Genomic DNA, 16,849 nt, shown 5'->3' on the forward strand with positions numbered 1-16,849 from the left:
GCAATCCATGTAATAAACAGATACCAGGAAGACATTTTTATTAGAATTTTTCGTTCTGCAGAACGTTACATCCCGTATCACAAGTCTGTTTCTGTGCAGAGAGTCGTGTTTCTTACGCCAGCATAATTAATTTGTTTCAGAATATTTCATAACCCAGTATTGAGTCATCTGAACTTGCATTCTTCTGTATTGCTGCTTTTTCCCCTTGCAGGACTTGATAAATATTGCCGTCTCACTGAACCCCTTGGGATTAGGATAGCAGAGTTCCCTTTGAATCCCATGTTTGCAAAGATGCTCCTAGAATCAGGTAATACCAAAGTCACTCTTCTGTAATTTAGCCTGCATGTAAGCTGTAATTCAGCTTTTTGGAACTCTTAGCATTTCTGTTATCTGGTGCAAAGCAAAGGAGAATATCGGCATTTTCTGTCACCATTAGAGATGTGAAGGCCTGGGGGGAAAACTGGGGAAAAACTGGCTTTTCCCCCGAATCCCTTCTTGTTTTTTTTCTGAAAAATTGAAAAAAAAAAATGAAGAAAAAACGGATTACGGGATGTTTTATTTTAGCATGATGAATAAAATGTTTAAGACAAGGTGTTCAAATGTTTACTTCTCCAAATGATTTCTAAAAACTATGTACAGTATCAGATTATTACAATTTCTGTGTGCCGAGGACAAGCAAGTTCTAGGTTGCAAACTGGGACTACAACTCTCAAATGCAAGAGCAAGATGCAGTTCTGCCTCTAGGGGGCAGCACTGCCACTGAAGCAGAGACTGAAACTGATAGTGATGGCTACAGCTCAGGAAATGAGTCTGATTAAATTTCATGTATATTCATTGAATCTTGGTTTCCCCTTTTTCCCAGTTCTTTTTATGGGAATGGGGGCTTTATGTCTGCTTGACACTGTGGAGGACTAGCGGAGACATAAATAATTTTCTTTGTTTCTAATGTTGATGGTTTCCTCTGTTGTTGTTTTAAACTATTTTTTGCCTGCTCCTCATATACTGGCAAAACCAAAGTGGTTCCTTACAGTTCAGGTGTTCCTAACAGTTCAGGAGCTTGTAGCTCCATTTGTTACCAAAAAGAAAAGAAAAAATTAAAGTAAATTTAGTTTATAATCATTGTTTGAATACACTGTACTTTTAATATACCAAATGTAATAATTTTATGCCAGACCAACTTGGACGTAATTACATTTTATGTTCCTAAAGTAACAAAGCGACTTTCAATCTGTAAAAAGTGCTAATATTGCATTATTTCATTTTTTCTGAAATTTTTTGTTTCCCCCCGAAAAAAACCGGATTCCCCCCCCCCCCCCATGGCTTCAAAATTCCCAGAAATTTTACATCTCTAGTCACCATAGCATGGTGGTAGTCTGTTGGTGGCACAGAATGAGCACACATTCATGAAGGAAAATAGAGTAAACCCTTTACAGCAAAATTATAAACATTATCCTGTTTTCTGCTTTAATAACTTCCATATTCATGCATTTCATATTTAGCATTGTTTGGCATGACAGTGTCATCTGCTACTCTGGCTGTTTTAATCAGAGAGAGAGCTTCGGCTATTGGGCGGTATAGAAATGCAAGAAATTAAATTAAATAATCAGGCCAGGGTGAGGAGTGAATTTTCTTCATATCGTAGGTAGTATGAAAGTGAAGTTCCTTCCCCCCCCTTCCTTTAATCACTTTGCAGGGAATTATTTTCTTCATATGGTAGTATGAAAGTAAAGTTCTTCCCCCCCCCTTTCCTTTAATCACTTTGCAGGGAATTTTGGTTGCTCCCAGGAGATTCTGAGCATTGCAGCCATGATGCAGATCCAGAACATTTTCACAATTCCTCCAAACCAAAAGTCTCAAGCTGTAAGTGCTTTTCTATACTCAACAACATTCCTTACCAGCACTTTTGCGTTCGAGGCATAGTGTGGGATATCCTACGTTAATTCGTGCTGTGAGTCACCTCCGTAACTACGGTTGAGAAGCTTGGTACGAATATTTAAATATTCAGGCAAGGTAAAATAACATACGTTAGCTTCTCGGAATGGGATTGTAGATATTGAAATACAATTTGAATCTTAATCCTGACCAGATTGAAGTGTTCCTGGTAATTTGGACTGCTTATCCAGTCACAGAGGTTCAGCCTGTTTTATTTGCATTCATTTTTTTTCTCCTTTTCAGATCAGAGAGCACAGAAAATTTGCCGTTGAGGAGGGGGACCATCTCACTATGCTTAATGTCTATGAAGCTTTTATAAAAGTAAGCAGCAGGCTAGACATGAGAAGTGTGGGTTTTACTAGTCTTGAATCCGGCTGATGTCTGTCTTAGAAGATTGGAAGCATCTAACGTAACAGGAGAGGATGTGTGTTGAAAGCTAAACAAAGCCCTTTCTGATTTCGAGGGACACAAGAAGTTGTACGGAAGAATAAAGCTCTACCCAGATCACTGAAAGCCCTATTCAGCCCTTTTGTGACTTCAAACATTTAACAGCATGGCAATACCTTTTGAAGTTGATCCTCTTTGTAATAAGGTCTAGGTGTGTTATAACATTCAAAATGAACGCTGGGGCTGTCAAGGTTAACATGCTCCTCACGTCCTCAGCAATCCTGTGGGTTTATAAGAGTGCTTGCTTTTAGATACGCTTGCTTACATTTGGCGTGTATGCATTATTTTATTAATGCCTTGACTGCAAAATCCCATCATCTATAATAGCTTTGTCAAGTGAAATTTAGATTCAGAATGCAGAGAAATTCGACAGTGACCAACATCTTTACATATCATGAGATTTTCCTAAGGGCCAATTTATGGCTTTGAACGACTGACACGATTGGGTACCAGGGTCTCCTTTGCAAATTCCAGCCTTAAGACATGGTGGGATTGGTGGGAGATCCAGGACAAATAAAAGGAAGGACTTCCTCACACAGCGCATAGTTAAATTGTGGAACTCACTAGCACAAGATGTAGTGATGGCCACCAATCTGGATGGCTTTAAAAGGGAGTTGGATAAATTCCTGGAGGCAAAGGCTATCAATGGCTACTGGCCCAGATAATTATGTGCTACCTCCAGTATTAGAGGCAGTAAGCCTGTGTGCATCAGTTGCTGGGGAACATGGGTGGGAGGGCGCTGTTGCAGCATGTCCTGCCTGTTCATCCCTGGTCAATGGCTGGTTGGCCACTGTGCGAACAGAGTGCTGGACTAGGTGGACCCTTGGTCTGATCCAGCATGGCACTTTTTATGTACTTAATCGTTACTTTGCTTGCCATCGAGTTTTAGACTGTAGACAGTTTTTGGCTTGTGTTCCCCCAACTCCCATACTAGGGAAAGAAAAACATGGAAGTGGAGCGAGAACAAACACTTTTCCGGAAGAAGCTTTTCAGTGTGTTTTAGCTGTACCCGTTTCTTTGCAGCACAACAAGAGTTCTCAGTGGTGTCAGGACCACTTCCTGAATTACAAAGGCCTCGTCAGAGCCACCACTGTGAGAGAGCAGCTGAAAAAACTCCTCGTCAAGTTCAAAGTACCCAAAAAGTCTAGTGAAGGTATGAGCAAAAGAAAAGAGTACTTGGTAATCTCTTTTCTATTGACTATTTCCTATTTAATATAGAGAACACAATTACCAGCTTCAGTTGACATTTCCCCTTCACAACATTTGTAGAACTGGTTCCATTACTTACTGTTAAGCATCATCCATTATTTTAAATTGTTTCAATGATGTGTTGTATAAAACCTGATGGAAATTTTCTACAGTACCAAGTATACTTAAAGCTCTTATTTCATGTTGCCTTACTCTTAGTCTTACTGAAACAAGCTGGTAATATTTATTTATACCTGGGGTTCTGGAAGTCTGGAATGCCCTTTGTTAGTTTTGAATAGGGATGTGCTCCGCTTCTAATCGGACCGTAGAAGCAGGAGCGGAGCGGGGGGCTTCGCCTGCCCTTAAGGCAGAGGCGAAGAGGATTGGGGGGCCGGCGGAGCGTGGCGAAGAGGATCGAGGTGAAGGCGGATCCTTCGCCTCGATCCGGAGTTCCGCCGGAAAGGTAAGTGGGGTTTACCGGGCCCTGCCGCTGTCCCCCCGCCCTCCTCTCCGGAGCTCCGAGCGGAGCGGAGTGGGCACAGGCGGAGTGGGGGCGGGGCGGAGCGGCCCGATCCGAAAATGGCGGATCTGAAAGTGAAGCGGAGTGGGGGGTCCGTGCACACCCCTAGTTTTGAACACCCTCATCTGGTATGTCTGGGACTTCCCTCTTACCTGTAAAGTATCTTCATGTTTGACTAGATTACATGTTGTATGAAGAAAATCCAAATGGCAGTGAGGTATCTCTTAAAAAAAAGAGGTGAACATACCCAAACTGTCAACCGCTTGTCTATCTTTGCAAGGAAGTGCTTATTTTAAAAAGTACAATAATAAAAAGCATCCCTAGTCGGAATTAAACTTGTGCATACTTTGATTCCAGATGCCATAGATCATGGCTGAACATTTCCATTTGGCTACATGTGTTTATTTATCATTAAGACTTATACCCTGTTTTTCAGTTGAGTTATCACGGCTTGCGATAAAAAGAGTGCAAATTATAATACAATACAACCATGTTCTCCCTGATCAACCTACGTGGTCACTGTGGTCATCAGATGGGCAGCTCTTCATGGTTCTGCATATATCTATGGCCCAGTTCGAGTCTACTTGGAGTAGAGCCTTTGGCGTGGTGGCTCCCTTTCTGTGGAACGCCCTACCTCTGGAAGTCAGGCAGGCACCAGCATTGTGTTGTTTTTCGTGCCTGCTGAAGACATCTTTATTTCAACAAGCCTTCCCCAAATGACCGGCCACATTTTTATTTGTATTCTGTTTTTAAACACTCTTAATACGGTGTTTTATTCCTTTTATTTTTTTATTGTTTACTGCTCTGAAATCTGTTCAGAGGTGGAATGGTATATAAATGTTGTAAATAAATAAATAAAACACAATAACCTGTAAACAGATTAAAGGTAGCAAGGTGAAGTGATCACTGATCAATTCCACCTATTTTACCTGGACATAATGCTGCTCAATCATTTACTGAACTTGAAAGATGATAAAACAGCTACGCATTGCTTAACAGCCAAACAGAAGAGCATTCTCATTCTCATTCTCTCTCTCTCTCTCTAACTGGCTCACAAATACCATGAATTGAATCATGGTTATCGTGACATGATAGCACTCTTCAAATACTTAAAAGGTTGTCATACAGAGGAGGGCCAGGATCTCTTCTCGATCCTCCTAGAGTGCAGGACACGGAATAACGGGCTCAAGTTAAAGGAAGCCAGATTCCAGCTGGACATCAGGAAAAACTTCCTGACTGTTAGAGCAGTACGACAATGGAACCAGTTACCTAGGGAGGTTGTGGGCTCTCCCACACTAGAGGCCTTCAAGAGGCAGCTGGACAACCATCTGTCAGGGATGCTTTAGGGTGGATTCCTGCATTGAGCAGGGGGTTGGACTCGATGGCCTTGTAGGCCCCTTCCAACTCTGCTATTCTATGATTCTATGTGTGCACCCGACGCTATAGATAAATTATGGGTTGTTAATCACAAACAACCCAAGAAGAGAACCCATGGTTTGTTATTGGATTATGGATTGTGAATTGTTTGTAGTTAACAAACCATAGTTTGTTAGCACAAGCTGGGTCCAGATACACAATAATTCATGTTTCCACAACAACCCATGGGTTCTCTTTATGGGTTGTTCACGTGGGGAATAATGTGGGATTTAACATTCTTCTTCTCCCCCGAATAATTTGCCTTTGTCGACTAACAAAGAGCTTTGTGAAATGACCAGTCCATCTCTTCATTTTAGGTGACCCAGACCCTGTTCTAAGGTGCATCGTTTGTGGATTCTTTGCTAACGCAGCCCGATTTCACTCGACTGGAGCCTACAGGTAAGCAAAATGTTCGTCATGATAAACCCACAAAAATCAACAAAATCACCACTGTTTTTGTTCAGCCTAGTGATGATCGCTATAGCCCAGGCTCAAGAATGATGGTAGAGGAGATAGTTATGATCATGTATCAGACAAGGGAAGACTGGAAAAGTCATGGGGGGGGGGTGGAGCCTGACGGACCATGGATCGGTAGGTCTTCTTTTAGGCTCCTGAATAGGAAGCCAATAAACTTTTTCATCTCAAACAAGCGGGCAAGATTTTATAATGAACTTGTGTATGATTCTCTCTGCCATCGGCCGGTAAAGATTGGTGCCGTTTAAAGCTGTACATGTGATTTAACAGCGTGGCGCAGAAACTGCTTGCCGGAGAGCAGAGGGAGAGGGAGAGTGGAAATAACCACATTCCCTGCCATCAGCTTATCAGTGTGATTAATTAGTGAGCAATAAATCAGACAGCCAGAGTGTAGGGGTTTGATTGAGCAAGTTTGTGAATTTGTTTGTTTTAACATCAGAAAAAGAGAGACTTTAAAAATCAGCTGACTGTTGCCCGGTAATGTGAGTTACGAGTTGAGACAGAACGAAAAAAAGGAGTTTAAACCTATTTGGCAAAGGTTTCGGCCACATCCATCAAACCATTCCTCAGCTAGGCTTACTAAATTAGAATGGAAAAGTCATAGAATAAGACCATATGGGTCAAAGTTATACTACCATACGCGAGATAGCCACGAGAATAGCTGCTTTGACTCCGGACTGATTGATGTCCGTACTATCAATTCAGCCACAGGGTGTCCATATTTCGTTGAGGCAAATAGGCATTCTGGCTCTTTGATCAATCAAGCTACACCAAGTAGACTGAGAAGAGACAGGGAAGAACATGCAGCAGTCCACCAACTTCCTAGGGAAACCCCCTTCCTCCATCTGAAGAACTGTCAAGGTGAATATGGAGGAATGGAGGATGTCCCAAGACAGAAATGAAAGCTGGGGAAAGTTTCAGGAGCTGCTTAATGCCTTTGGGAAACGTTCTTGTCTGGAGCATCCTAATCACCAAGGAACAGGTGTTGTTTTGACACAGACATATATCAGCCCCATGCTGGCTTGGCTTGGCGTGTGTAGTAGTTACAAGTACATAAACATGATAACCTGAAATGATGCTGTTCTTTCAAGGACTATTCGTGATGACCATGAACTTCATATCCACCCAACCTCAGTGCTATACGCAGAGAAACCTCCTCGTTGGTACGTTGGAAGAATTTTCATGTGTGAACTGCTTGCATTTGACACGATATCATTTACAGTCACGTCTTTCGCTGTGCATCTGGACGATTGTGGCTTCAGAATGTGCACTGTGCCCCATTCCACTTCAAACCCAGGTCAAAAAAAAAGGCATCAAGGTAGATGGAACACTACCTGCAGGAACCAGGAGTTGTGGGATTTGTTGCATGACAGGGAACCTAGCTAGTGTTTTCTGCCCTAAACACTGGAATCCAAGTGTTTGTGGCGAAAGAGGCTCTTCAGTGTAACACTCGTCCCCATAGGAGTGCTTTTGGAATCTTCCCACGCAGGTGAAATTTAGAACTGGCCATCCAGACCCTCCATTTTTGAATGATCCAATGTCAACGAGCCCATAGTATTTTTTATTTATTTATTTATTACATTTCTATACCGCCCAACAGCCGGAGCTCTCTGGGCGGTTCACAAAAATTAAAACCACTCAAAGTATAAAACAACAGTATAAAACCATACTGTAAAATACAATATAAAAGCTCACCCAGATAAAAACAGCAGCAATGCAAAATTACAACTTTAAAACACCAAGTTAAAATTTATTTATAGACTATTAAAATGCTGGGAGAATAAAAAGGTCTTCACCTGGCGTCTAAAGGCATATACTGTAGGTGCCAAGCGAACCTCCTTAGGGAGCTCATTCCACAGCCCGGGTGCCACAGCAGAGAAGGCCCTGCTCCTGGTAGCCACCTGCCTCACTTCCTTTGGCAGGGGCTCACGGAGAAGGACCCCTGAGGATGACCTTAGGGTCTGGGCAGGTACATATGGGAGGAGGCGTCCCTTCAGAAAGCCTGGCCCCAAGCCATTAAGGGCTTTAAATGTTAATACCAGCACTTTGAATGGGGCTGGTATTAACATTTATATACTGCCCCATAGCTGAAGCTCTCTGGGCAGTTTACAAACATTAAAAACTGTGAACGTTAAAAAAGTATAGAAAATTTTAAACCATCAAAAATATAAAAACAACAGTATAAAACAACAATATCCATTTAAACAACAGTTCTGGGGTCCATTAAAAAACAAACAAACTTCGCATATGTTGTTGAATGCTGTTAAATACCTGGGAGAAGAGAAAAGTCTTGATCTGGCACCGAAAAGATAACAATGTTGGCGCCAGGCCAGGCAAGCCTCTTTGGGGAGATCATTCCATAATTGGGGGGCCACCACTGAGAAGGCCCTCTCCCTTGCTGCCATCGTCTGAGCTTCCCTCGGAGTAGGCACTCAGAGGAGGACCTTAGATGTTGAGTGCAGTGTACGGGGAGGTTCACGTCGGGAGAGGCGTTGTGGTCCCAAGCTGTGTAAGGCTTTATAGGTTAAAACCAGCACCTTGAATCGGGCTTGGAAACGTACAGGCAGCCAATGCAAGCGGACCAGAGTCGGTCTTATATGCTCAAACCTTCTGGTTCTGGTTATCAGTCTGGCCGCTGCATTTTGCACAAGCTGCAGCTTCCGAACCGTCTTCAAAGGCAGCCCTACGTAGAGTGCATTGCAGTAATCCAATTTGGAAGTTACTGCATCTGCTTTTTGATCGTAGTCTTTTGGTGGTTGCTTTTCAAATTTTGAACATCTTTATTTTTCTAGTGGATGATCAGAGAAGTTGTCTTTGTAGTAGATGCATTTGAACACCATATATTTATCCCAGACTGTCTACCACCCATTGGGCATTAAACTCCAAACCGGCAAGCAAATGCTAGCAACCCGACTCAAGGAGATAACCTTCTGCATGAGGCATGTCGGATTTTCTTCAGACCCTCACTCTTCTTGACCCCTTCCTTCTGTGTAGGGATGAGAAGGTACCATGTGTGACCTTTGGAATGCTCTACTCCCCTTCACACCATGGAGACCGTGACCTCTAGCCAGGTAGACCGTGATCTGGTTCACCCACTGTTAGCTGCAGTGTGTGTGGGTCACATGCAGCCACAGTTTTGAATATACAACTTCTGATTGGAGGTTGCAGCATGTCATGTGAGCATGCCCACTGAATATGCAACCATTGAATTTGTAAACCGCCCAGAGAGCTTCAGCTGTGGGGCAGTATATAAATGTAATAAATAATAATAACAACAAGCTTTGATCGGGGGGAGGAGGTGTGGCATGTTGTTGTGTGTACCTGGCCATCATGGGATAAACGAGGGTTAAACAACCAACACTTAACCTTTATTTATTTATTTATTTGGAGTATTTTTATCCTGCACCTCAGCCAAAAGGCTCTCGGAGCGGCTTACAATGTATCAATATAGAAGACAGTCCCTACCCTCAGGCTTACATTCTAAAAAAGACATGGCACACAAGGAAAAGTGGATGGGGAGGGAAGAGGGAGAAAATAAAAAGAAATTAAGGAGACTGCTTAGGCTGTTGGGAAGGCCCTGCTCCGTCCTCTCATCTCCCAATGGATGGGCAAACCAACAGCTCCTTCTTCCCCACAAGGTGAAGATGTTAGCCCTGGCCGGGGGCGGTGGTGGTGTTCCAACTGAAGCAGGCTCTGATGGTGCCTGCCTGCTCCAATCTCCCTCGCATCTTCTTCCTCATCTAATCAAACCTTTGATTAGTAGTAGTGTTAAGTGTAGGTTGTTTAACCCTTGATTGACCCACGATGGCTAGGTATACACAACCTGTTGCAACCCTCCCGATCGGAGGTTGCATATTCCAAATGGCTGCCCCCGTGCGCTGGGGATAATCTTGGGTTACTTCACCCACGATAAGCCGCTGTGTCGTGAAAATTGGCCCAGCGATTCTGTAATTCAGGCTTAGCGTCTCAGTCGTGGAACCTTTCTTCTGAAACGACGAGTGGGATATTATTGAAACGCTCTCTTCGCACAGATGCCCTTTATAACGCAGCTTGTGCCTTTACTTGCTATGTTTTTAGGGTCGTCTACAATGAAGTCATACAGACCTCCAGGTATTACATGCGGGATGTAACAGCGATTGAATCCGCTTGGCTACTGGAGCTGGCCCCTCACTTTTACCAGCAAGGAACGGTACGGGCGTGGCGTGGACTCCAAACGGTACCATGGCCGTATTGGCGCCTCTTGTTCTGCTGCGCTTCCATGCGCTTTGCTGCACGGGCTTTGCCCTGACGTAACATGAATGAATTACGTTAAGTATTAAAACGGGCAGGCCGAGGGCTAAACGTTTCGGGACATTTGCATAAGTTAGCACAAAGCCAGTCTATTATTATTATTATTATTATTATTTATTTATATAGCACCAAAAATGTACATGGTGCTGTACAGAGTAAAACAGTAAATAGCAAGACCCTGCCGCATAGGCTTACAATCTAATAAAATCATAGTAAAACAATAAAGAGGGGAAGGGAATGCAAACAGGTACAGGGTAGGGTAAGCAGGCACAGGGTAGGGTAAAACTAACAGTAGAAAGTAACAGTAGAAGTCTGTACAACATCAAGTGTTAAAAGCTTTAGGAAAAAGAAAAGCGAAAAACTTCTCTTCAGCGAGAAGTGATAACGCTCGCTTATAATGCTCATTATAAAGTCATCATATATTTATCCCAGACTGTGGGATAAATATATGGGCTCCACAATTCAAGAAGGATGCAGACAAGCTGGAGCGTGTTCAGAGGAGGGCAACCAGGATGATCAGGGGTCTGGAAACAGCCCTATGAAGAGAGACTGAAGGAACTGGGCATGTTTAGCCCGGAGAAGAGAAGGCTGAGGGGAGACATGAGAGCACTCTTCAAATACTTAAAAGGCTGTCACACAGAGGAGGGCCAGGATCTCTTCTCGATCCTCCCAGAGTGCAGGACACAGAATAACGGGCTCAAGTTAAAGGAAGCCAGATTCCAGCTGGACATCAGGAAAAGCTTCCTGACTGTTAGAGCAGTACGACAATGGAACCAGTTACCTAGGGAGGTGGTGGGCTCTCCCACACTAGAGGCCTTCAAGAGGCAGCTGGACAACCCTCTGTCAGGGATGCTTTATGGTGGATTCTTGCATTGAGCAGAGGGTTGGACTCGATGGCCTTGTAGGCCCCTTCCAACTCTGCTGTTCTATGATTCTATGATCATGTTTCATCTGCAACTGCCTGGAACCCACATCTGCAGCTGGTGGAGATATGAAGACAGAAATGTACGAGACCATGTGTGTGGTGTCCTCTATTAGATCCGTGGATCTAATGAGCAGATCAAGCTCATTTAAGCCTTGACACCTTCCTTCCAAAATGAAAGCCCCGTTAATTTAAGTACACCGCCCTGAGATCTTAATGATATAGGGCGGGATACAAATGTTTTAAATAAATAAATAAATAAATAAGTCGGAATGTGTACTTCAGTGTCGTTTATGGCAACCGTAATATAATTTAAAGGTTGAGGTTTGTTCGTTTCGCCCCATTGTGTGGATATCTATTGAATTAACACTGAGCTTTAAAGAACTCTGTCTGATGTTGCTTGGCTGTGAGAAACACAGCTACTTTGGCTTTCAGTCCAGGAGAAGCCATGTTTAAGGCAGCCTATGCATGTTTGCAGTCGAATAAATCATTTATGAAAGTTTTACATGACATTCTTTCAATCCACTTAATAGTTCAAACCTTCCCTGGACAGTGTTCATTCAAGGTAGTGTTTACAGCGTAGCTGGCGTTACTGAGCAAAATGCTGCAGCAAAAGTCACTTCCAAACTCTTGCAACAAGCATTGCAGACATTTTTTAAAAAATATGTTTTTTTCTTTAAAGTGCCAGGTGACAAATTTGCTTACGGCTTTTTAAATGGCATCAATTCTTGTATTGGGAAATGCTTGTGGGCTCATTGGGCTTTCTGGAATATTGCCAAATGAAATTTAGTTGAATCATAGAATAGCAGAGTTGGAAGGGGCCTATAAGGCCATCGAGTCCAACCCCCTGCTCAGTGCAGGAATCCACCTCAAAGCATCCCTGGTAGATGGTTGTCCAGTGACCTCCCTAGGTAACTGGTTCCATTGTCATACTGCTCTAACAGTCAGGAAGGTTTTCCTGATGTCCAGCCGGAATCTGGCTTCCTGTAACTTGAGCCCATGATTCCGTGTCCTGCACTCTGGGATGATCGAGACGAGATCCTGGCCCTCCTCTATGTGACAATCTTTCAAGTGTTTGAAGAGTGCTATCATGTCTCCCTCAGCCTTCTCTTCTCCAGGCTAAACCTGCCCAGTTCTTTCAGTCTCTCCTCATAGGGCTTTGTTTCCAGACCCCTGATCATCCTCGCTGCCTTCCACTGAACACGCTCCAGCTTGATGTAGAGTTTTTTTAAAAGTGTTGGACTGGGAGTCGGGAGATCCATGTTCTAGTCCCCACTCGGCCATGGAAACTCACTGGGTGACTTTGGGCCAGTCACAGACTTCTCAGCCCAACCTACCTCACAGGGTTGTTGTTGTGAGGATAAAATGGAGAGGAGGAGGGTTATGTATGCCGCCTTGGGTTCCTTGGAGGAAAAAAAGGAGGGATATAAATGTAATTAATAAATAAATAAAATACAGAGAGACTGGTTTAGTTGGGGATACAAGAACTGATCCAATGAAACGTTTGTGAAATTGTAAAATCAAAAACGGTTCTTTCTCTTCCATTGCAGCATCTTTCCCTGAAAGCCAAAAGAGCCAAAGTAGACGACCACTGATTCGATATGGCTGCCGAACTTCGCAGCGTGTGATGCAGAACTTCCTGCCGAATTGAAACTGTGCTACCGTCCATTTAACAATTAGTTGATTAGCAACTTGACCCCACATCAACTATACATGTTGAAATGCCTGCCAGGATCCTGTAGGGATTTATGCATGACCAATACATTGTAACACTTAAGCAGAGCTTGCATTGTGGATCTTTTATCCAGCAGTCTTAATGGTGATGACCGCTCTGGTTCACCAGGGCATCTGCTCCTTTTTAAACTAAGTAGAAAAATTCACAATACAAAAGGAGACATACACAATTATAAGAAATATGGCAATGCGTGGATAGCTACACTGCACCCTTGGGGTAGAGAGGGGGAGGGAAAGATGCCGTGCCCTCAGAGTGATGAAGTGGAGTTCAGGACCCTTTAGACCACTGTGAAAGCTGTTGGCCATCCTGGACCTACCTGCAAATTGTAGGTAGATCCAGGACCACAAGCAAAGCCTTGAAATACCTTAATGGGTTGTAATGAAAACCTTGAAACTGTGATTGTGCCTAACTGCTGTGATGTTTTTCTTCTCCTCTTTCTCCCTCTCTCTCTCTCTCTTTGCTATGAAGCAATAGATTTCTAATCTTTTACCAACTTTCCTTGGTTTTCATCTCCGTTGCATTTTTATTATTATTGTAACAGCTCTACTTTTCAAATGAACTTTGTTTCCGTAAATTCAAAACGCGTTGACACACACCAAGATTTTCAATAAGGGAGGGGGGTTTAGGGAGGGGGTTAATTTTATTTATTTATTTATTTATTACATTTTTATACCGCCCAATAGCCAAAGCTCTCTGGGCGGTTCACAAAAATTAAAACCATAATAGGACAACCAACAGGTTAATAGGGTGCGTTGTGCATTCTGTGCACAGACAGTCCTTAATAGCTTGGCTTTTCTTTCAGAATAAGGAATGAGGAACTTGAGGCCGGTCTCATACAGAAATAGTTATACATATTTGATTAAACATTTTGTTATCGTGAATCCTGAAAATCCCCTGTGCTGGGTCTATGGCCTTGCAAAATGTCCCTTTAGCCTGAGATTCAAGATCACCAGTCAGTTATCAATCATGGCAGCGACTACATACCAGGGAAAAGAACGAGGGCCAGCGGGCAGGGTGACCACCTTCAGAGGGAATTCTCTTTTCCCCAGGCTGAGGGTGAAGATGTTGAAGGGGCCCTCTAGACCTGGAGACAGGGTGGTGGCAGAGCTCCATTTTGGACTTTTCTAGAGGAGCTTAACAATCTTTCCTGTTACATCAGACAAGAGAGCATTCCTTATCCGGCTGTTAACGCTCTTTGAGGACAACCAATAGAATAAGTTCAAGGGGGTTCATTTCCCTGCATGTAATATAGAAATGTCTCAGTTTCAAAAAGCTCCCGTAACAGTAAATCTGTTGGTGCTGGTCTTTATCCCATGCCAGGATTCCTCGAGGGTCGCAGAGGAAACTTGTAGTAAATTCAAGGCAGGAAAGTAGGACCCTGGATAGCTCCCAGTGGGTCCTACTGCCTAGAACTCTCTCCTACTAAGGCAATAGGAGGATGTTGTCTCAGCAGGAAGCGAAAGCCTTCTGTAGGCTGACATACCTTTAGTGTGGTCAACTCTGCCCCCCCTGGAAGAGTTGACTGGATTGTTAAAGGGCCTTCTCCTGATTCCGCAGCCTAAGACTTCTGCAAGGCTGAAGAGACGGAAGTTCTGCTGGTAACTCAAGGCAGGGCTGTGTCCTCTGGCTGAGAGGGCCCCAATAAGACACTGACAAACCTATCCCTGAGGAAGTATCCTGGGCCTCGTCAGCATCTTCTGCGGCACATTGGAAGATCAGAGGGCTGGAGGCCAAGTTAAACAGATGCCAAAGTGTGCTTCCATGAACCCGAGAAAATGCAAATGTATCCTGCCCTGTCCACTTTTACTAGAACGTCGTGATCTTTGCAGCTGTGCTAGGACTGCCTTCCTCAAAGGTGATAACGTGGGCTATATATATAGTAGCATGCACTGGTTAAACTGTGCATTGGATACCTTTCCACAGAAACTCCCTTCCTTGTATCTGTGGTATTGTTTTGGATAAATAATATCTTTTATTTTCAAATAACGTTTATTTTAGGGTGCTGTTCTTTGAGTACGTGGGTTTGTTTTTGTTTTCAGAACATTCGTTTTCGCTGAATGCCTTGTCCTCTCTCCCCGTTTTTAAACGTATGTAAATGAGGATATTTTTTTATACAGAAGCATCTTCCTCGCCCTGGATGTTCGTCAGGAGTCACGTTTTCTGCTCTTCCTTCCCATTCTGCTTTCCACAAATCTACAGAAGTGCTTGTTCTGTCCACGTGTGGTCTACGCAATGTCTTCATGCTGTAAGATATCTGCAGCTTAACAAAATTTCATTCCCACCTCTGGATTTCTGATGCACCTGGTTTTCTCTCCCTCTCTCTCTTTCTCAGTATGTGAGCTCTGTAGAGCTGGGGTTGTCTTTTATTCTTGTGTACTACGTGGTGTCCAGAATATTGGTGACGCTCCGTAACGGGCATCTGACTTATTCTAAAGCTGTGTTGTCCCTCTAAAGAAGCATTACAAAGTCCTGGATACAAAGTGTGTACAATTCCATGTTGCTTTGTCCTCTGGTTACTCACTTAAAGGAGGAAAAATAAAGTTGTGGAATACAGTAATCTTGGGAATATGTGCCTGTTAATGGAAGTTTATTATCAGCCTCACTTATCAAGACTACATTTTATTGCTGGTTGGTGAGCAAATAGTTTGTTTTGGAGAATAGACTAGACGTAAAGCAAAGTCTTGCTCACCGGAAAATGAGTGAAGGCGCTATGGCTCCCAAAAGAGGCGGTTCCAATTTATGCATGTCAAGATTTACACGTTTTTGCTTATTTTGCCTAATTCTTCCACTAGTACTGCAAAGGGGAAATGAGCTAGCCATGCATTGCTCACTAGATATGTAAAAATTCCAGAATTTTTGAAGCCATGGAAAGAGAACCCAGTTTTCCCCCACCCCCATTTTTCCCCAGAATTTTTTTGGGGGGGGGGGGAATTTTGGGATTAATAATGTTAATTCCCTAAGATCCAGTATTGGGTGAAGTCCTGTGGCGCAGAGCGGTAAAGCAGCAGTTTCTGCAGCTGAAACTTTCCCCACGGCCTGAGTTCGATCCCAGCAGAAGTTGGTTTCAGGCAGCCAGCTCGGGTCGACTCAGCCTTCCATCCTCCCGAGGTCGGTAAAATGAGTACCCAGTTAGCTGGGGGAAAGGGAATAACGGCCTGGGAAGGCAACGGCAAACCACCCCACTATAAGGCCTGCCAAGAAAACATCAGCGAAAGCTGGCGTCCCTCCAAGAGTCAGTAATGACTCAGTGCTTGCATGAGAGGTTCCTTTCCTTTCCTTCCTTCATCCTGCGAAATACCTGGAGAAACATTTTGCAATGTATTTTATTAGTCTGGGTATGTTTAGCCTGGAGAAGAGAAGATTGAGGGGAGAAAGGATAGCACTCTTCAAATACTTAAAAGGTTGTCACACAGAGGAGGGCCAGGATCTCATCTCGATCCTCCCAGAGTGCAGGACACGGAATAACGGGCTCAAGTTAAAGGAAGCCAGATTCCAGCTGGACATCAGGAAAAACTTCCTGACTGTTAGAGCAGTACGACAATGGAATCAGTTGCCTGGTGAGGTTGTGGCCTCTCCCACACTAGAGGCCTTCAAGAGGCAGCTGGACAACCCTCTGTCAGGGATGCTTTAGGGTGGATTCCTGCATTGAGCAGGGGGTTGGACTCGATGGCCTTGTAGGCCCCTTCCAACTCTGCTATTCTATGATTCTAGTCTCGGTATATTTAAAACCATATGTCTGCCCTTAATAAAATCAGACCGATCAGACTGCCAAAAGCAGCCCTTCCAAGAAATTCCTGACATGTATGGGTGATAACTTTCTCCTACAGAAAGTGGTGGAAGGAACTAGAGGATCGGCAATCCTTGACTTGTTATTGACCAATAGGGATGACTTAGTGGATAAAGTGGCAGTTACGGGAACTCTGGG

At 43.7% G+C, this 16,849-nt stretch overlaps 1 protein-coding gene across 2 annotated transcripts in view; it reads left to right on the forward strand.

Annotated features, from left to right (window-relative positions):
- Nucleotides 1–13,531, forward strand: part of DHX35 (DEAH-box helicase 35) — a 56,009-nt gene extending 42,478 nt beyond the window's left edge. For both annotated transcript variants that reach the window (XM_063147343.1, XM_063147335.1), the window contains 8 exons: nucleotides 212–307; nucleotides 1,766–1,860; nucleotides 2,176–2,253; nucleotides 3,403–3,532; nucleotides 5,821–5,902; nucleotides 7,069–7,140; nucleotides 10,055–10,166; nucleotides 12,740–13,531. In XM_063147343.1, coding sequence (XP_063003413.1) covers nucleotides 212–307; nucleotides 1,766–1,860; nucleotides 2,176–2,253; nucleotides 3,403–3,532; nucleotides 5,821–5,902; nucleotides 7,069–7,140; nucleotides 10,055–10,166; nucleotides 12,740–12,784 — 710 coding nt within the window. In that variant the 3' untranslated portion in view covers nucleotides 12,785–13,531. The remainder of the gene's footprint in view (nucleotides 1–211; nucleotides 308–1,765; nucleotides 1,861–2,175; nucleotides 2,254–3,402; nucleotides 3,533–5,820; nucleotides 5,903–7,068; nucleotides 7,141–10,054; nucleotides 10,167–12,739) is intronic.
- Nucleotides 13,532–16,849: the final 3,318 nt, after the last annotated feature.

The sequence above is a fragment of the Elgaria multicarinata genome, chromosome 1, assembly GCF_023053635.1.
Source record: "Elgaria multicarinata webbii isolate HBS135686 ecotype San Diego chromosome 1, rElgMul1.1.pri, whole genome shotgun sequence".
Taxonomy (NCBI): Eukaryota; Metazoa; Chordata; class Lepidosauria; order Squamata; family Anguidae; genus Elgaria; species Elgaria multicarinata.